The sequence below is a fragment of the Lissotriton helveticus genome, chromosome 5_1, assembly GCF_964261635.1.
Source record: "Lissotriton helveticus chromosome 5_1, aLisHel1.1, whole genome shotgun sequence".
NCBI lineage: Eukaryota > Metazoa > Chordata > Amphibia > Caudata > Salamandridae > Lissotriton > Lissotriton helveticus.
Genome location: NC_136065.1, coordinates 394,014,163 through 394,036,259, shown reverse-complemented (window position 1 = coordinate 394,036,259; position 22,097 = coordinate 394,014,163). Strand labels below are relative to the sequence as shown.

Here is a 22,097-nt window from a genome sequence, read left to right as displayed (position 1 = left end):
ACACAGCTGACCAGCCTACCCCCATCAACACCCCAAGTCTTGAAGACGAATCCCTGGTGGTTCTCCAACCTTTTCAACTGACACCATTTCAATCACCTGGGCAGCTACAAGTCCCACAACATCCCTATTTCCTGGGGACCTCCCAAGGTTCGATCCATTCCCTATTATCTTCAACCTCTACATGGAGCCTACTGGGTCTCTTCTCACTAATAATATTCAAATACTCAAATATGTTGATGCTAAGCATCTCTGCTTGAAAGACTCCTCTGCTCCAGCCATACAAATCCTCAAACACAGATTGCACCTTATCCAGAACCGAATGCCAAGCACCTACCTGAAGCTCAACCCCACCAAGACAGAATTCCTCTTATTTGTCAAGAACAAGCAAGAAAGTAGTACAAACCTGGCTCAGTTACATGAACCTTGCAGCTTCAATCCCCAACTTTCATCCAAGGCCATGTCACTTGGATTCATACTGGAGACAAATCTCACCCTCAAGGGACAAAGTGCCACAAAAACAATGATGCAGGATTGAAGCTCTTGCTACCAAACGAAGTGAAAACACTTCTCCAAGAAAGAAGCTTGAAAACATCTGTTGAAACCACAGTACTCTTGCATCTGGACCATCTAAACACCCTGCTCCAAGGTCTCCTGGACTTATATATATATATATATATCCATATATACAAAGGTAGAACATAGCCATGTTGACCAGGATTTGTACCTGGGTACTAGGACTGCTGATTTCTACTGACATCTTCTGGATATTTTTGAAGAAAGTAGGGGGCGTTGATTGTAAGTTGTTTCATCTATAAATGCTGTGAATTGTGTACTAGTGCCAGATGTAGGTACTAGGACCTAACCTGGGGATTCCAAGCTCTGGGACTTATTACCAATACACTCAGAGGATTCACATTACAACACTTGGCAAACCTCAAACTGTTATCCTCAGGGATCACATAATCCAGTCTGTAAGGACTGACACATATAAACATTTCACACATTTCACAATTCACACATGGTCACACTGGTGATGTCCACGCCAAAGATCCACATCAGAATGTTTGAGGGCTGCACATATTACAGTGACAGATTGAAGCACATTTACATATGGAGGATGGACACATTGTCACATTTATAACTTCACGTAGCTGCACATTCAGTAATTCATGCAGTCCCATATTCTGTGACTAACTTGTGCCTTTAAAAGACTAATTCAACACCATATTCAGAGATGAATTTACAAGTTTAGTCTAATATTCTTGGACTAGCACATTTAGAGTTTCAAGAACTACTGCATAAAGGAAGGTATAGGCAGACATTTTTTCTATGATTTTCTTGAAGGTAAGAACCTGCAAGTTAGGAAATAACCTCATACGGGCCTTTTCATAGATCCATATCATACAAAAACATTAACAATGAAAGTTGGGAGCAAGCCAGGCATGGCTTAAGTGTCCCTAATATGCTTCTTTGCATACTTTTTCTGACAATTCAGTGGCATTAGGCGAATGTAAAAAATTTGCCAGTAAAAATTAGAACAATGCAATTTGTTATACAGCTTGGCCACGGAAGGGAAATGTAATTGTATTTATATAGTGCTTATTACCCGTGACGAGGCTTTGAAAGTGAGTTCGAATTAGTCAAATCATTACCCAGTTCCTAGCTTTTACCTTGTACAATGAGGTTGACAACACTATTGGCTATTCCGTAGATGTTGGAGGCCACACATCGGTAGGCACCTTGGTTGCTGTGGCGCACTTTGGCTAAGGTGATGATAGAGCCATCAGGGCTGATCTTCACGTTATCTGAAAATTGAAATGAAGACACAAAGCTTGTGATATTGTTCTTCCCTCTCCACCGCTTACTTGAATGTATAAAACATAGCCCTGAATATTAACACGGAATAGTGGAAACTCTCATGGACTAAGAAGCAAACCCGAGCAATCTGGTTTGTCCAACCCTTAAACAAAGCATTCAAGCTGGGAGCTACTGTATTTTGTACTGTCTTGGCAGATGAGACACTTAAAGCACGAGGTAATAGGGATTTTTCCAGCAGTGGCTGTACAGTGTCCTTGTATCATTAAACTACATTTCCTTCATTGTGTTAGAAATATATCTTTTTTCTAATTTAAGATATCATAGTGAATCTCTGTGAGCCTCTACTGAGTGGGAGATTGTTTTATCCATGTTCTGTGTGCGTAACCGGTTTCCTTATGTAGTACAGTTTGGAAGCAGTGCATGTTTTCCTGCAACACTTACCACAGTATCCAAGCACTGAGAGGAAGCCTGCTTTGTCCCAACCAGCTCTTTTCACAAATTTATCTTGAATAAAAACACATCCTCAATCATTATAGCAAGTGTTCTTATTCTACTGACCTTCACAAACCCATCACAGGAAAAAAGTGCCCTACCTTGCTAAAGCTCCAATTACATTCAAATGCAGCCATCCCAGTGAGAGGGGACATTCATATCAGTCACAATGTCCAGTCCTACTTTGGACCCTTACTAAAGCATGTGTGAAAATGAGTAAAACTCACTTCATTTTAAGAAGCCTCCAATTTAATATGTAGTTAGAGATCATACGTTATCCATGACCATTTATTTCTTCCATAGAAATCTATACAAAATACTTCACTTCAGAGAGGTTCGTGGAACACCTGACAGAAAATGCAAAGAAGCAATCAGCCGCCTCTGACCCTAAACTCCATTTTTAAGTGTCAGTTTGCTGATAAAGGATGGAAATAAATATCTGAAAACACCACCAGCCTCAATATCTTACACATCCTGTACAGTAGGCCTCCCTAGAGTATCCCCTCTGCAGGCCACTTTTACTTGCAAACATTTCTAATATAGTCAATGTATCAACAGTTACACCATCTGTAGCACAGGATTTATTGTACACACTAGATAAAAATAGGGGGCATGTCTCCTAGATGAACCATGAAGCCACCTTCACCCTTCCCATGCAGGATGCTCCAACATTCTTCAACACAAGAGCACCTCAAGTAGCTCACCTTGCAGGGGTTTATTGTGGGCCATCTTCCACTCGATGCGTATTGGCTGAGCGCCATCATGGATCCTACATCTGAATGTCACATCTTCACCCGGGCCAACAGTGGCACTGTGAGGGTCAATAGAAATGATGGGGCTCTGCAAACCTGTTAGAGTGATATAGGTCATTAATTAAACTTGCTTACTCGCAAGCAACCATGCTCTATATGCAGAGGTTAATGGTGGAATCTCTTATATGTCATGGGCAAGTTGTCAGTTAGAGCCCTTCTCAGAGATAGGACTAACCTCCCAGTACCTATGCTTTCCTGTTCTGGTTGGAACAGTCTGTAGCAACAATGCTTGCATGCAAAACCAAAATGATGACAATAAAAACGTTCTGATCATGATGATGGTTCACCCCACTAGTTTGGAGGTCAACACCTGCTACAGTTTCAAATCAATTTACATTTTTGCAACAGGTCAACCAAAAAACAGCTAGTGTAACACTTTTGATGCCAGCTATGGTCTGTCTTTATGACCATGCCCCTAACCATGAGATGTAATAACCATATTGGAACTACTGCAAAGAGCTCAAGCATTTGTTGGAGATAGGATTTTGACAGGCACTTAGAGGCCACCTAGTTTGTAGCCCTTGCTAGGCAAATACTCAACAGCTTACTCTATTTCCTCTCATGCAATTGAGTGATCATTGTAGAGTGAAGCAAAAGAATAGGCTACAATTCTCTAATCTGTCTGATACACTGTGCCTAGTTTGAAGAAGGAAAGACAACTTCAGTTTTTGGTATATGTACTTAAGATGTTTATCAAAGCGTTAGTGTCCAATCCCCAGTGTTTGCGGAATGCCAACAGAATCGATCATGTTATAGATTCACAGCTGCATCTCAGAAGCTCGCAATTCTGACAAAGTCTTTGCTTTAATTTATATATCTAATATCCTAAGGGTTAATGAAATGATCCTGTTCATTAGTATAATACTTACGGTAGGAACCGGCAGTGATAGAAACCATGACAGAGGCTTTCTGGACACCAGCTCCACTGCTCACACGGCAGATGTATTCGCCAGAGTCTGCTGGAGAGGCCTGGTGAATTCGTAGACGTGATCCCAAGACCTGTGTAAGGAAAAAGAAACAAAGTCAGGTGTGGAAACTGTAGAACATAGAAAATCTGTTCATGTGCAGCTCTTAATATATGCATGTAGAATTAACTCTTACATGTATTATATTATATGTGTTGCACCAAAATAAGTTATGGAATATTCAAATCAATAAATACAGCACACCTATATTGGACTGCAGGAAAAGCAACCCACCTGTGAATGAAAGACTTTGATTAAGCTTAGTACCAGGACGCAGTATAGAGCACACACCCTACAGGTCATGCAACTGCATTAGAGCAAGGATACTAATCACCACTGATCAAGTTCCTATGGCAGAAACCAAACAGACTTGATGTCAAAAGCCCTCAAAGGCAGGATAGTAATATTGGTTGCCATCTTAAAATTGATGTTTAATTGATTTTAGTGATGCCCTTGATGGGAAACTAGGCTTCAGAAAAATAGAAAATAATCAGAAGCATGCTTACATTTTATGCAGTGGTTCAACCTACTGGATTAAAAGAATATTGGAACCACAGAATTCATTTACCCCATATATTGACTTTGACTGGAGTCCATTAGTTTATTTTGTGAGATCCATTCCATGCATCTTTTAGAATATAAATTGTAAACTGGAAATGCTCTGCCACTTAACACCTTATTAGATGAGCTAGACTTTAATATACACTGTTTCTCAAATGAAATCAAAAGGCTCAGCAGGCCACATTGTTCCTAGCTGTGCAATGCCATCACTGGTATATTTGAACAAGTTACTCACCTTTGGTAAGGATGTTTAAGGTGGACAATATATCTAACCGCGGATTTCTCACCTTGTGAATTATTCACAAGGTTGAGAAATCCACAGTTAGATATATTAACCACCACAAACCTAATTACCAAAGGTGAGTAACTTGTTCAAATATACCAATTTCAAACTGGTCAACTGGGATTTCTTTTTCTTTGGGCTGCTGGTATATCCTTGTAGCTTATTGTGACCCTGCAGTTGTTACAGGAGACTAGTCAGGTAGTTCTTGGAGGTCACTCTTCTGTCCTTGGTACAAGTGGGAACATGTCCAGCCCTTGGTGTTGCTCCTCACAGGTCCAACAGCAGGCACAACCCTCCTTGGTGAAGTACCTGGTACAGCAGGTGCAACCTTCTTGGTGCAGCCTCTGTTTTGCAGTCCAGGGGTTTCGCAGGCACAGTCCTTTTGTTTTCCGCAGGCCCAGTAGTGTTCTGAGTTCTCTTGGCAGGGTGGTCAATTTTATCATTTGCACAAACATATGGGAGGGAAGGACTCACTAGCCAATAGGTTAATGCTCCTTTGGGCAATCCCACCCATCTCGTGACTACTTCCTGGGAAGTGTGGCATCTAACTGTCCCAGAATGCACTATCCTTCACACTATCAACATAGCTAGACCCCTCTTTTCCTGTGTGAAGATCTCTAGCCCATATCAAGGTAGGGCTACCAGTAGACTACATTGACCCTTCAGGATACCTAAAATAGTTATTTTAAATTCGACTTTGGTAATATATTTGATTTCATGTATTTAATAATTCAACACTAGAACCACCTTTCTGGCTAATTCCATTGGGAAGCTGTATTTTATTAGAATAATAAAAGTCACCCTATGTTATCTAATGGGGCACCAGGTTTCCAAATAGGAAAATCGACTTTGGAGATTTTCCACTACCAGGGGACGTAAAACACAATTTATACATGGCTTGCTATTTAGTATCATGCACCCTACCATTTGGGTATGTAGGGTAGACATTTAGGGGTGACTTCTAGGTAATAAATATGGAGATTTGGCCCGGTCAAAAGGGTACATTTGAAAAGTCGAATTTGACATGCTTCAACGGTCATGTTTTCATTTGTCATTGTTGTGAACACTGAAATACACTAGCTCCCATTAGTGACACTTTAATCTACAGGCTTTGGGTGCCCCGAGTACCATATATCAGGGACTTGTAGGTAAACTACATTTTCAAATTAAAACGTCCAATCGGGAAATGTTTTATTTGCTATCTAAACTGCAGAGGTCAATCTTTACTTGCCATTTTAGTGGTGTCACAAAACAGTGAAGCAGTCTACTAAAGGCATCCAAACATACTCTGAATACCTTTGACTAGGGACTTACATGGAAGCTAGTCTTGACAATCTGGGATCAGCCAATTTGTTCCCACTAGAATATACTTTTAAGGGTCAAAACACTCACAGCTGGGTGCTGGACATCAGCGCTCTTGTGTGCAGAGTCATTACACCAGTACCTAAAGTCATCAAAAAGTGGAGAGTGAGCCTGCAAAATGCCATCTTACAATGGACCTGTCTGTAAAGGCAATACTCATTCTATCATCTATTGCAACAGTGGTTCACTTGGAGGAAGCTGTAAGCCTGTACTTCCTAAGCCTCAGAAACTGTATCAACATACATACATAAATGTACGCAGTTATATTTATTCATTGTACATTGTTTGTTCGTAGTTAAACATACAATAAGGTGCTCCAAAAAGCAGTACAGTGATCAGGAAGAAAGACAAGGTAAATTAAGGTGTGCTAGTGCTATTGTCAGAGAGAACAAAACAACACTTGACTGGTAGGTAGTAAAATTTTAAGAGGACTGAAAATTAAGAGTACGATTTCCAAACACTGCACTGAATGCCAGTCAAAAGGTAAATGAGTAAACTTTTCCACCCCTAAAATTATTTTGCATGGTCTTCATCAGGTCAAAGCTAGTGGCCATCATGAATTAGGCATACCAAAGAAAATGTGGTGAGGATGCCTTCAGAAGTCAGGGTATAGGTACTGATCCACCATCAGAATTAGACCCTTCAGTTTAAGGCACTGTCATTAGATCTATGTGGACCACCAAACCGTATTTGTGCAGGAGCACAGGAATGGTAACAGTGTGCAGAGGCAGTAGCAAGGCACTACTGCTTTGTAAACGTGTGTACCGAAGCAGACTGACAGGTGCAGAGGTCCTACACTCCGTGTGTTAGCGCAGTGATAGTAGCTTTGGCCTAGGGGAAATGAACCTGTAAGCCTCTGGGGCTGCTTTCTTGCTAATGCATTGCAGATTTTTATGCAGAGAATAGCCAATTTGGACTGCATTATGCTTCTTTGCCTCTGAAAACCTTATAAAAAGCTGATCGCCCATTCGATGTTCCTTGGTATGAATGAAAATCTCAGTGCTTTTTTAGGACCGAAACAAAGGGGTCTCTCTTCCGCCTTAACATGGTTGGGGTGTTGAAGCACAAGTTACTACTTGTGTAACGATATATCTGTAAGAGACATTAGTTAGTGATAGATTCCTTACCTTAGAATATCCCCAGGCGTCAGACTGGATCCGGAAAATTTGCTTAGCAGTACCCCTGCACGTCAGTAGGTGGCGTCCTGCGGCTTTGCGTCTGGCATCGTAAGCGCCGAGATGACGTCACAGAGACTACTTAGGCGCCACCCATGCGCGCTGGCTTCAGTTCTGTACACAACTTTCTGCACCAGGAACGCAGAGCCATGCAAGAAACTGACCACTGGTGCCATGAAACTAGGGCCCTGAAAGGGATGACCTTAACCCTAGAAATCAGTTCGCAAAACGGGGAGGATGGGTGGGGCGGTAAGGAATCTATCACTAACTAATGTCTCTTACAGATATATTGTTACACAAGTAAGTAACTTGTTCCTCTGAAAGAAACACATAGTGATAGATTCCTTACCTTAGAATAGATACCCTAGCAATACCAACCCCGGAGATGGGTCTGCGAACAAGATTACATCAGTAAGTCACGGAAGACAGAACGGTCAAAGAAACTGTCTCTCCGGACTTGACCGTCAAGGCAGTAATGCTTGGTAAACGTGTGCAGCGAGGCCCAAGTAGCTACCTGACAAATGTCCTGCAAGGCAACGCCGCATCCCAAGGCAGTAGTGGCTGCTGTTGCCCTGCTCGAATGGGCACGCAGACCCACAGGAGTCTCCTTCTTGGACAACGAGTAATATGCTTTGATGCGCAGAACAACCAACCGAGAGATGGTGCGTTTGTGCACAGCCTGACCTTTTTTGGCGCCCTTGAAGCCAACAAAGAGCTGGTCATCCACCTGGAACTGCTGTGTGCGCTTAAGGTAGAACGAGAGCGCACGTTTTGGGTCCAGACGGTGGAGCCTCTCTTCCTCTTTTGAAGGATGCGGAGGCGGAAAGAAGGTGGGCAAAGTGATTGTCTGCCCGATGTGGAAGGGCGTGACAACCTTTGGCAAGAAGGAAGGACTGGTCCTTAAAACCACCTTGTCAGGATGAACAGAGAGGAAAGGAGGTTTAGAAGAAAGACCCTGGAGCTCACTCACTCTTCTGGTAGAGGTGATAGCTACCAGGAAAGCCGTCTTTAGACGTAAAGGACAGTTGTGAAGGGGCTCAAAGGGAGCGCACATTAGATAGGTCAAGACAAGATTTAATTCCCATTGAGGCATTATAAAAGGCACAGGAGGAACGTGTGTGTAATGCCACTCAGGAAACGGTTAACAACTGGGGACTTAAAAAGCGAAGGCTGATCTGGAAGCCGTAGAAAGGCAGAGATGACCGAAATATAACCTTTGATAGTGCCCAGAGCAGAGCCCTGCTGGGGCAAAGAGAAAAGGAACAGAAGGACCTCGGAAAGAGTGGCAGAAAGGGGATCCACAGCCTTTGCTGTGCACCATGCTACAAATTTGTTACACCTGCAGGCGTATACAGTTTTAGTGGAGGGATGCCTGGCTGCCAGAATGACATCACAGACTTCGGGAGGAAGGTCGAAAGCTGTCAACTGTCGCCGCTCAATCTCCTCGCATGGAGGTGGAGGCTGGACAGGTTCGGGTGGCGGACCATCCCCTGCTGCTGCAACAGAAGATCCTCCCAAAGAGGCAGTCAGATCAGGGTATCGGTCGCCATGCGGAGTAGCTCGGGATACCAGTATCTTCGTGCCCGATCCGGAGCCACAAGAATGACTTGGGCCCGGTCGCGCCAAATCTTCTTCAGCACTCTGGGCAGAAGTGGTATAGGCCGAAAGGTGTACAAAAGACCGCAACTCCAATCGTGACAAAAAGCGTTGCCGAGCGAGTGCCGCCTTGGAAATTCCAATGCGCAGAACTGATGACATTGTGCGTTCTCTTCGGTGGCGAATAGATCTAACCAAGGCTCTCCCCACTGCAGAAAGAGACCTTGCGCCACTTCCAAGTTTAGACACCATTCGTGATCCATCAAGCACCGGCAGCTGAATTCGTCCGCCCTGGCGTTCAGAGAACCTGCCAGGTGTTGAACCACCAAGGTAATGCACCGTAAAGCTTGGACTTGGAATGCTTTGAGGTGGATGCTGCAGGAGAGGAGGTGGCCTGACCCGCACGCTGGCCCCCTGTGCCGCCACCGCGGCCACCACGTCCGTGCTGAGGTTGGTTCTGCGCAGGCTTCTGGCTGAACGAACGTGTAGGGGCGCCCCTTCCATGGCCTCGAAAGGACAAAAGCTAGACGTGGTTGGGCGTGTGGTGGAGAGACCCAAGGACTTGGCCGTAGCCCGAGAGTCCTTCAAACGTTCCAGTGCACGGTCTGCCTTATCGCCAAACAGGCGAGTACCATCAAAAGGCATGTCCTTGAGGGAACTTTGGACACCCCCAAAAACCCCGTGGAATGCAGCCAGGCATAGCGACGCAAGGCCACCGTCGTGGAGATTGCTCTACCCAAGGAGTCCGCAGTGTCCAGCCCACACCGAATGGCGAACTTTGCAGCATCCTTCCCTTCCGCAACAGCTTGGAAGAGTACAGCCCGAACCTCCTCCGGGCACTGGGGCAGGGTTTACTCCACTGTGTCCCACACAGCGTGACAGTAGCGGCCCAAGAGGCATGCGGTGTTGACTGACCGCAGCCCCAAGCAGGCAGAGGAAAACAACTTCTTGCCAAACTGCTCCAGCTTTTTCGATTCCTTATCCGGCAGAGCAGTAGGGAATGCACTTTGGGAAGTGGAAGCCTCAATGACCAGGCTCTCCAGGGTCAGATTATTAGTTAAAAAGGCAGGGTCACCCGGTGCCGGGCGATGACGCCTGGCCACGTTTTTATCCACAGGAACCCCTGTGGCTGTTCTAGACCAGGTGCCCATCAAAACATCCGTTAAGGCCTCATTGAACGGAAGCAGAGGTTCCATAGTACTTGCCGCCGGCTGAAGCACTTCAGTAAGGAGGTTCGTCTTGAGAGTAACAGTAGGCAGATCAAGGTCAAGAGCCTCAGCTGCTCTACGGAGCACTACAGTATATGTGGCGCCTTCCTCCATGACAGGTGGAGGAGACACAAACCGAGGCTCAGAGGAGAAGTCAAGGCCACCTGCAACCTCAGAGTCCTCCGCCCACTCATGTTCGGACTCACACCGCCGTGCAAGAGGGTCCCCCAACCCCTTCCAGTCATCCCCCTTCTCCATGGCCCGAGGCACAGGCTGCAGCGGCGGGGGAGGCACAGGGGAAAACAACTCCTCTAACGGCGCCGGGAACGGCATCGGCCGGCGCCGATCTGGCTCCATGTCCCAACTAGGGTTCCAAGCCGGAACAAAATTGCCCGGAAACTCGAGCAAGGGTGGAGGTGGGACGAACGAGACCCATTATGGCCAGAGCCGCCGGTGGAGGACCTTGCGGGGCCGGAGCCACCGGCGGCAAGCAAGGGCCCTCAGTAGGGACTGCGGGGCCCGAAGGCGCGCCAGCGGGAGCCCTAGGCCTGAAAAGGTGGTCCATGGCCGCAAAGAACTCTTGCACCTGGGCCGGAGTCGCCGACGGATCCGGATAAGGTGGGTAGGCCGCGGGGCTTTCAGGCTCCAACTGAGCCGTGGGGGAAGGACCCCTGGTCCCCCTCATCCGGAGACCGACAGAGGGATGTCGGAGAGTGTAAACACTTCTTCTGCTTTTTCTTGTGACATCTCTTACCCGATTCAGAGGGTGAAGACTGACCCCGAGGAGCGATGATGATGGCTCCGTGGTCGGTCCCTCGAGCGACCCCTGGAGCTCGAACGGCGCGGAGACGACTGCTGGGCCTCCAGCAGCTTTCGGGACCGCTCCCGCAAAGGCTTTGGAGCCATGGCCAGACAGTCGGAACATGACCAGGAGTCATGGTCGCGCTCCAGACAGTAGAGACAATTGCCGTGGGGGTCGGCAACCGACATCGTACGGCGGCAGGCCCCGCAGGATTTAAACCCAGGCATCCCTACCAGGAGTCAAAGATTCAAAAGTAGAGACAAAAGTCTCAAAAAACTTAATCAAAAAGTGCCTAGAGTATGTGCTCTAACCGGAACTGCGTTTGCTGGTGCGGAAAAAGAAAGAACTGACGTCAACGCACATTGGTGGCGCCTAAGTAGTCTCCGTGATGTCATCGCTGCGCTTACGATGCCAGCGACTGACGCTGAGCCGCACGACACCACCTACTGACGAGCAGGGGTACTGCTGACGAAAAACGTTCCGGATCTAGTCTGACGCCTGGGGTTATTCTAAGGTAAGGAATCTATCACTAATGTGTCTCTTTCAGATGTGGAAATTAAGTGAGCTATTGCCCAGAGTCAAACGGTGCTGAGCTGAGCTGCCACCGGAGATCGAACCGTGAATCCTGTGCTCTTAAGTCAGCTGCCCTGCCCGCTGCACCACACCTCTCCACTCCACAGTGTATGGGGGGGGGTGCTTATATGTGACTCCGTTCATCAGTTCTGGAGAGGAATGACATCGGCTCAGTCACACAACTCCACCTACCAGCAAGCAGGAGTACTGCTTCAAAGTTTCCAGATATAGTCTATCATCTGGAGAATATTCACAAGGTGAGGAATCTGCAGCTATGATTATACATCTGAAATGTACAGAAGCCTACTAGGCTCATCTGGAATGTTAACCCATGATTCCACACGTGTTTGTAATTAAAAATACCACATTCCAATAGTTCCAACACAATATAACCTTTACTCCAATGCATGTCAACGGAAAGTTCAGGTAAATCAGGAGTTCAATCTAAGAGGGCCTTCATACAAGTTCATATCTACAGTGATACCAGAAGAAACCCCATTGCATAAATAAACAAGTAGGGTTTCTGTTTTTTAATTAAAGCAAGACTATAAACGATAAAAACACCACAGAAGGACAAAATATGCTGTTCAGTAGAAACTGTAAGAGTCCAGATTTTGATGTACTTTTACTACTTTGGTGCCCTGTGTTATCAAATAGTATGCGTGCAGGCCCTACCTCTAAACCTATGATAGATGCTCCCACTATGAACCATTTAGGCCATAGTAAGCCACATAATACGCCCATGTGACCATCTGCAAAGTCCTCAACCCAGAGGACATTTTTCACTTCTGTTTTTAGAAGCTGACTTACCTAGTGTGGCTTCAATTCACTATGTAGTGCCTAGCAGCAGCTCCATGTCATCCTCCTTCACTGGGAGTTTTACAGAATTATGCTTCGATAAAGTTCTATTATCAGGATTGTGGCCACAAAATTGACTATGCATACTGGTGTCACCAGAATCACTGTCCTCTCAAAGCACAGCATCTAACATCCATGTTCTTTACTTAACATTGTGATGGCCTGTGAGGAAATGGGGTGTATTATAAGGCGTGGCTGTGAGACCACACCATGTAATTTAAGACCAGTAGATTTAGTTTGTTAAGCCTTTGGCTTAACCCTGTGTAGCTGTGGCTATGAGCAGTCAGGCGTATACAAAGGGACAAATGTAAAGCAGCTAAACAGCATTAAAACAATTGAATACGAAAAAACGGAGGCATTCAAGAAACCTGAAACCAATTTATAAAAATAATTTAGATTAATATATGATTTTAAAACCAAAATGGAAAAGATCCACCAATGAGTTCCGGAGATACAGAACTTACAAGGTATAGTAAATCACTTTTTACTTAACTACCAACAAACATTTGCAATTTCAACAAATTTTAAGCAAAAACTTTTTCAGGAAAAAGTATCAATGAGGTTGCTTTGAGTTATATTAGGCAACCGACTACGGTACGGAATCAGTCAGTGGGACAGAAACTGTTACCTTGACAAAAGAAGCAGTCTCCAGGCCACTTCCAGCATCAGTGGCTCCTTGACATTGACTTCTATTGGGTGGTCCTGATGCAAGGGATACAGGTTGCTGAAAATTCTCAAGGATGCTGAAGATGCAGTTTAATCAATGAGGGTCTTCCTGAAGCTACTCCTCAGTCTTCAGGTTTGGTGAGACAATCCTGGCCACAGGGGTGGACATCCCTTGAAGCTCTCTCAAGCTGGGAAGAAGTTCAGGTGTCTCTGGGCCTCCAGTCACATGGTACAGCAGTTCTGTCCTTCTGGGTGACCAAGCTGCACTTCAATGACTCTCCCAGGTCTAGCCAACTAGAGACAACTTTTGAGAGTCGGGCCTGGTCCCTGGTGCTGCACGGTGGAGAGGATCAGTGATCCAGGAGATCTGGGCTACCTACTTGCCCCAGCAGGCTTCTTCAGTATTTGTGCCCCTGTGCTGCACACAGGAAGTCAGCCAAATGACCACTGGAGTCTCTTGCTTAGGCTGGTCTTAGGAGTCGACATCTCCATGACGAGGACCAAAAAGGTACCTACCTACAGTAATAATGCTGATGGCAACTCTAACTATCTGCAGATTCCTGACCTGTAGAATTATCCCCAGATCTCAGACTGAATCTAGAAAACTTCAAAGCCTCAATGCCACCAGTAGCAGGCGCTGGGCCTGGTAGGTGCCTTACGTGACATCAAGGTATGTCTCCAAGTCTATAAAGTACCCACTTCAGCACATCAACATCAGTTTCCCTCCATTTTTTCCAAGTCTTCGAGACAGTATAAAATTGTGAGTTTACAGTACATATACACATATATACATACACACACACACACATATATATGACCAAGGCCTCTGTGCAGGCCGAAACGTTATGCTGACGAAGGTGCAATAAATAAGAATCTCACTTGATCTTGGGTCTTGTGTTCTGAGCGGCTTCCAGAATTTTGGGTGTCCTTTGGTGTTGAACTCTTTGGAAGTGAGATATATATATATATATATATATATATATATATATATTATGTTGACGTCCCAAATCCAGCAAGATAGCCAAAATAGACGAGGCGAGACCCGTAAATTGGTGCAATTTATTTATTCAAAAGCCCAACACCAAACTGCCATGACACGTTTCGGCTTAACGAAGCCTTGATCACATGACACCGTCATGGGGGCTGGCTTACCCTTTTCAAAGTGCAAGTGAGCCGTTACATAGTTGATATAGTAGAGTTATAGTTGATAACTGCATGTATATAATTATATAAATATATAAATATAACAATCTCTACATAATATTGTACAAAGTTAGGTTAAAAGCATTGGCAATTAAAGAATAATGATAAAACACATAAATACATAAAATGTTTTAAAATATAAATATCCCTGTTTCATTGCCAGAGCTCAACCTAAAACATCCTATTATTACTTATAAAGTGATGCACTTGATACCCGACCATATGCAATTCGCACCAGGGGCATACACATCAATCTTGTACATCCTTACCTAGAAATAATTACTTTCATAGATAATAGAAATAGCTGTTAATAAAGCCCAAGTGGGCTAGGGATGTTATTTGTGCAAAATTAATCATTGTGCAAAATGCAATAAAGTGCATAGTTTGTAACGGATCAAAAAATCGTGCTACCAGTGAGTTTAAAATCTTATACAAATGATAATTTATCATGTTTGTGATTTCATGTGGGGAACCGAGGGGTTAGTTCATTGATGTTAAGTAGTCATAGCTTAAAGTTAATACTGGCAACATGGGAAAAGGAAGCAGAGGCGCTACTAGTTACAAATAGGTATGACAGTCTTCACTAGTGTTCAGTCCATTAGGCATTCTAGTATCGAGCAAGATGATATGTCTAGTCTCTAGTTTCCTCAGAAGGGCTTCCCTGTCTCCACCTCTTCTCTGTGGAGGAACAGTATCTATCACAAAATAGAGTAACCCGGAGGCATTTTTTCCATGTACCATCTCAAAGTGCCTGGCTACGGGATAAGATGAATCTGCATTTGTGATTGCCCTTAGGTGTTGTAAGATACGCTTGTAGACTTGTGGTCTAGTGCTCCCCACATATCTAAGGCTGCAAGGACATTCTAAAACGTATACAGCATATTCTGACCTGCAATTAAGTTTGCCTCTGATTTTTATAGGATTAGGAGACAGAGGAGTCATGTATTCTGATCTACTAATACCATTTTTGCAGGCTTTGCAGGTAGAGCATCTCAAGAAGCCCTTACTTCCATCAAGCCACGAGCCCGTGACTACTTCAGGACTACTTGAGACAAGACTGTCCTGCATAGACCTAGCTTTTCTATAGGTAATGCAGGGAGATTTGGTAAACATATTGCCTACGACTGGATCACTAGTGATCAAGGACCAATTGTTTTTTACAATTTTGTGTATGGCCTGATGTTGGTTGCTGAATCAGATTATTAGACGTGTTACATTAGCAACTGTTTTTTTGGAAACACTAGAACTGTCATTGAGGGGGGCCAGTAGTTGCGATCTTTCAGATTTGTTAGCTTTAGTGATCGCACTGTTAATGGTCTTTATCAAATAGCCTCTACTCAGGAATCTGTTTTTACATTCACTTTGTGCCTCAAGGTAATCAGTGTTGCTGCTACAAATTCTTCTGATGCGAAGCATCTCCCCATAGGGGATGCTTCTTATCAGGTGAGCCGGATGGTGACTTGCAGCATGCAACACCGTGTTGCCTGCCGTAGGCTTTCGATATAATTTAGTTTCCAATTGACCATTTTCCACATAGATTTCTACATCCAGAAAGACGATGGAATTATCACTAATGCTACTAGTGAATTTCAAGTTAAGATTATTAACATTCGTCAGTGGGGCACCCCTTCTCCCCGCCACCTCTATAACGCTCGGGGCATGGGCGAGAGCCACACGTCGCGCGGGCTGGGAAAAGAAGCCCACGCGGCAAACACCGTTGTGGCACTGCCAATGGTTGACTGAGCTACACAAACTACGCGGATTCCAGAGATGGGACGATATAGGCATATCCACAATAGGAGACGTCATAGCCAAAGGAGAGTTGAAATCGTTTCAAGCCCTTCAGTCAGAGTTCGGACTCAATAAAACACAACATTTTAAATACACACAATTACGGCATGCGTGGGTAGCCCAAAACATCACGCTTACTGACATTCCTGAATACGCACCACTGGAAGGGAGGCTCCTACAGGAACAGATGGTGGGACAGGCAGTGTCCTTAACGTACAAAACATTAACTAACCATATATTGGGCGACCTAACCAAACTTAGACTCACCTGGGAAGCAGAGGTAGGGGAGATGGAGGACCTGGATTGGGAGATAGTAATGATGCATCCCCGGGAGGTGGCAATAAAAGCTAGACTACGACTTATTCAATTTAACTTTCTCCATAGAACATACTTTGATAGAGTGCGTCTATGCAGGATGGGGAAGATAGATGAGCCACGATGCCTACGATGCCTCCAAGGGGTGGGAGACTTTTTCCACAGGGTATGGTCCTGTGAAATAATACAGAGATACTGGACCCAGATTTTTAGGGAATTGGAAGAGGTCCTCGAGGCCTCGATACCCCGGGACCCCAAGTTGGCACTGCTTGGAATGACGAATGAGGTGGATCTGAGTCGCCCACTACTTATTTTCCTGTTCCTTGCATTGGTGATCGCCAAACGCGATATAGCTAAACACTGGGGAGCGCCGGATCCCCCAGACTTGGAGGAGTGGAGAAGGGGTCTAGACTTCTATATGGCAGCGGAAAGGGTTACGTATAAGGCGAGGGGCTGCCCGAAGAAGTTCCATAGAGTATGGTCAAAGTGGAGGCACTACCATGGGCTAGACGGGGGGCTGTAGGAAGGCCCTTAGCAGGAGGGATGATGGGACGTAACCCTGGGACTGTAGTTTTTTTTACCTGTGATAACAACTAATGATGCTATCCCATAAGGAGCCGGGCCCCATAAGGTACGGCTGACCTAGAATACTTGACTGTCCCGGGAGGGTTTGGGGGTAGAGGGGGGAGCAAGAAGAAGTGACTGAAGCATCTGTCTATTTGTCGGATGTGTACACCTTGTACGAACTTGACTCGTGTGTTCTTTTACCCACTGGGGGGGAGAGGGGTGGGGGGAGGGCTCAGGTTACGTTCTAAAATCAAAAAGGCAGAAACTTGGATTGCCTGTGTACGTCCATGGGGGGTACTCTCTACTAGATATATTATACTACTTATACTCGCCGCCCAACCCCAGGGATGTGGGCTAAATGGCTGTGTATCCCTTCCTGACATCGAGTGACCCCAACTGTGAGACCTTCTTGCTACTACAGACTGACTGCACCATTGGCTCCTTGTGTATCTGCAATAAAATTTATTTAAAAAAAATAAAAAAATGAATGTTGGAAATTAATTAACCAAATTATTTCACGTTAAATAAGGTTATATAAATAAACCTAACCATTGAATTTATAGGCGTCCCCCTCCTCCCCAACTGCCAACAGTAACTGGACTGGGAAAGGATAACTTGAGATGTCACAGAATTTGCTTTCAGTTTTGTTACTCCAGGCGGTTGGAAGGGGAGGGGGGTCTTTATATCGGGTATATCATGGTGTACCAGTCAGGGTTATTTGGTAGAAGATGTGCACTGTGTCCTTCAGTGACTGCATAGCTGGAAGACAATTTATCTTGATCTTTTAAAGAATGTATATTGCACTTGTATGTACATCTTACATAAAGCTTGTTGCAAAAACCCAATAAAGTTTATTTAAAAAAAAAAATAAAATAAAGATTATTAACATTCAATTGATCAATGAATTCAACAGCTTCATTAACAGACCCATCTCAAACAAAGAAGAGGTCATCAATGTACCTCAACCAGGTATTTACTTTGGTATTCATTATCGTGCGGAAGTTAGGTATGAGGACCTGCTCCTCCCAGTAGCCCATGTGAAGACAGGCATAACTGGGAGAGAAGCAGGCCCCCATAGCCACTCCCCTGGTCTGTAAGACCAACTGGTTAGAAAACAGAAACACATTATTCTCTAGGCACAAGTTGATCACTGCAATAATCATTTTGGTGTGCTCTTGAAGATACATGGGCCACTTGTTTAGGAAATGCTGGACTGCTCTAATTCCGTCCATATGGAAAATACTCGTGTACAAGGATGTAACGTCGAGTGACACCAGTAAGTAGCCTGATTCCCATTTGAATTTTGAAATTTTCTTAAGCAAGTCACCCGTGTCCAAAATGAACGAAGGCAGCGATCTAACATGTTCCTGCAAAAAGTAATCAATATACCTGCTAACATTTTCCAAAATACTATTTCGGGCAGATATGATTGGTCGGCCAGGAGGTTGTTTGCAGTTTTTATGAATTTTGGGGATAAAGTACATAACCGGAGTCGTTGGACAGTCATTTTTCAGGTACTTCTATTTGTCCATCGTCAGTAAGCCTTTACTCCTCCATGCCAGCAGTTTAGAGTTGATTGTGTTGCTAGCCAGTTGTACTTCCTTAGTGTTAGTTCTTTTATAGCAATCACGATCATTTAGCTCATTGAAGGCCACCTCCATATACATTTTACGAGGCCAAAGAACCACATTGCCTCCCTTGTCAGATTGGCGAATGATCAGGTTTTTGTTGATTCTCAGTTTTTTGATCAATTTGTGGTATTCCATATCGCGATAATTGCGTCTTCTGGTTGCATTAGAAATCTTAATTTACAAGGTCTTTAATTCTGAGGAAACTCTGTCATGGACTCTTGTCCTTTAGCATCAGGGGCCAAAATTTGGATTTAGGTTTGAAGGGAGTTTTTTCTATTGCTGAAATTGGACCCCAGTCGGGGACCAGTTGAGCAGACCCTTCTTCATTTTGAAGTTCCATGTATTCTTGAGTCAGTGCTTGTCCCATAATTGGGGGACTGTGGGGTGCAGTGGTTGGTTGGGATAACGGACCTACTTCTTTGGTCCTGTGCGTACTGTAGTATTTTTCAGCTTCAATTTTCGGACATATTTGAATAGATCAATTTTAGTGCTTGCATAGTCCAAATCCCCACGGGCGCTGTAATTTAGACCCAGTAATAGAATAGCTGTTTCGCCTGGAGTAAGCACCACATCCGAAAGATTGACCACAGTTTTAGCATCTATTGTTTTTGCACCTATTTTTGTTGCCACTTCGCCCGTTGTTTCTTTTGCCTGCCTCCCGCATTTCCTCTTCTTGTTGCACTTTCTCCTTTCGGTGCGTTTCCTGTTGAGGATTTGATTGCGACGGCTCCCTGGGTACCTGAGCGGAGGGTCAACTTTCGATCCTGTCGAACTACCTCCAGCTCCTGTGCCAGGGTAAACTTGCCAAAACCCCGACCTTTGACATCGCTTTGACTCATTATCGGACTCACTGTCCACCTGTGAGCTTTCCTCAGAAATTGAGGATGCCGCCACCTGTTCACTACTTGTAGATGGTACTGTGGAAATTGTTCTAGTAGTCTTTGTTTGCTGTTGTCGTGCCTTTATATTATCGTATTTTTTTGAAAACGTGAATATCTGGCCATGCTCGTAATCTAGTCGATCACGTTGAAATTTGAACGCCTTGCGTTTCTTGATAACGTCTTCTTCTCGTTTGAGTCTCACGACCATATCCTCCCTATATTTGGTTATTGCAGGGGAGGTAGGTAATTTTTCAATTTCACCATTAATTCTGTCAATTTCAGCCAAGAGTTTGGTTCTATCACTCTCCGCAAATTGTACAAGAATTTCAATTAGACGTTGGGATGAGTCAAGATTGCATTGGGCCCAGGCAGCGAGTATTAATGGGTCAGGGTTTTCATATGAGGGGGCCAGCATTATCCTTAGGCCTCGAGGCACCCTGCTCACCTCTAGATACCCCGACAGGGAACTGTGCTCCAATCATTTCGCCTGTTTGCTTTTACAGCACTGTTCCAAAGCTTTGAACAAGTCTTTAGCGCTATTGTTTGGTTCTTGTTGCGCATTAGAAGCTGTATTCGGTGGGGACTCCCCGGCTGGGGAGTCCGAGAACATACCCCTCGATGCCTCCACATGCCCCCTTACAGTGTCTGCAGACATGGTATGTATTATTCGGGAAAGTCTCTTACACGAAGCACCAATACTCCTTACCGAACAATGCAGGGGAGTAGGTACCTTCCACACCACACCACACCACACCAACACACACACACACACACACACACACACCCACACACACCCACACACACCCACACACACCCACACACACCCACACACACCCACACACACCCACACACACACACACACACACACACACACACACACACACACACACACACACACACACACACACACACACACACACACACACACACACACACACACACACACACACACACACACACACACACACACACACACACACACACACACACACACACACACACACACACACACACACACACACACACACACACACACACACACACACACACACACACACACACACACACACACACACACACACACACACACACACACACACCAAATGAAGCTCTCGAAAAAGCGAAGGGGTCATACACGTCGTGGATTCTTATCATTTTATTGGGCAGGCAGCAGATTCCTACAAAATCCTCTCAGCATTGCATCTTTAGCCATACGCGTTTCGGGTGATACCCTTGATCACGGGCTCTGCTTGAAAAGAAACAACGGGTCAGCTGCCACCAAGCCAGTGGTGGACTTAGCCCTGGTGGATGGGTCAGTATTCCTTCAGGTAGCTCCTCCATGGTGAGAGGATAGCAGATTTTAATGAAGAGGATGATGCAATGGAATAGAGTTTGCTTTTGAACCGCCTTCCTCTTTTTGGCTCCACAATAGCCCATCTAGAACTGGTCATCTGAATCATAATCTTCGGTGGGGTCTAGGTAGTAATTTACCGCCCGCCTCAAATCCTACCGATTCAATTGTTCCTCCTCCTTTTAGGGATGAGGTGGAGATTAGAAGGTTGCGAGGGCAATGGATTGGGCCAGGTGTAATGGAGTGATCATCTTGGGAAGGAAAGCAGTTCTGGTTTGTAACACCAACTCGTCTGGAAAGAAGGTAGTAAATGGGGGGGGGGACGACAGTTCAGGGCCTGCAACTCACTGACCAGTCTAGCAGACATGATGGCTACCAAAAATTCAGTCTTGATGGTCAACAAGCAAAGGGTACAAGTGTGGAGATCAACATCAAGGCTGTAAAAACCAAAATCAAGTCCCACTGAGGAGCAAAAAATGGAGTGGTAGGAAAAAGGTTAGTCAGGTCTTTAAGAAAAAGCAATAGGAGACTTAAACAGGGATGCCTGATCTGGCAGACAGAGGAAGGTAGACAAGGAGGCTAAATAATCCTTTAGAGTGCAAATAGCACATTCTCCGTAAGGTAGGGAAAGCCTGAACTGCAGCACTTGGGATAGCTTGGTCTGCAAGGGATCCACACTACTGTCCGCACACTAAGCAACAAAGTTACCCCATCTGCTGATGTATGCAGACTAAGTGGAGGGACGAAGCACAAACAATAGAGGGTCTACCACCTTTGGTGGCAGCTGAAAGGAACTCAATTGTCCCCCCTAAATCACCAAGCATAGAGATGGAGGCCTAGGAGATTGGGATGGACGCTCCCCCACCACCATCACTGGGTGAGAAGGTCAGGCCTGAATAGCAAGCAAAGCGGGGGACATTTGGTTAAACACGGAAGGTCTGGTTACTACACCTTTCTTGGCCAATCTGGGCCTATAAGAAGAACTTGGCCCAGCCTTGGCTATTCTTCTGAGGAACCAAGGCAATGGAGAGGAAATGCGTAATGTAGCTGAAAGCACCTCCTCAAATGAAATGTGTGCCCAAGGCTCCCCCGATGGATACTGGAGGGAGAATTTCTGGCATCAAGTATTTTCCAAAGAGGGGAATAAGTCCACCTGAGGAATGCCCCACTGGGCTAAGATGTCCTAG

The 22,097-nt window shown here is 45.1% G+C and overlaps 1 protein-coding gene across 2 annotated transcripts in view; it reads right to left on the bottom strand.

Moving 5' to 3' along the window:
* The window catches only part of HSPG2 (heparan sulfate proteoglycan 2), a 948,088-nt gene that overhangs the window by 196,541 nt on the left and 729,450 nt on the right, over nucleotides 1-22,097 (bottom strand). For both annotated transcript variants that reach the window (XM_078642606.1, XM_078642605.1), the window contains 3 exons: nucleotides 3,992-4,121; nucleotides 3,015-3,158; nucleotides 1,671-1,805 (listed from right to left, as the gene is read on the bottom strand). In XM_078642606.1, the coding sequence (XP_078498732.1) occupies nucleotides 1,671-1,805; nucleotides 3,015-3,158; nucleotides 3,992-4,121 (409 nt within the window). The remainder of the gene's footprint in view (nucleotides 1-1,670; nucleotides 1,806-3,014; nucleotides 3,159-3,991; nucleotides 4,122-22,097) is intronic.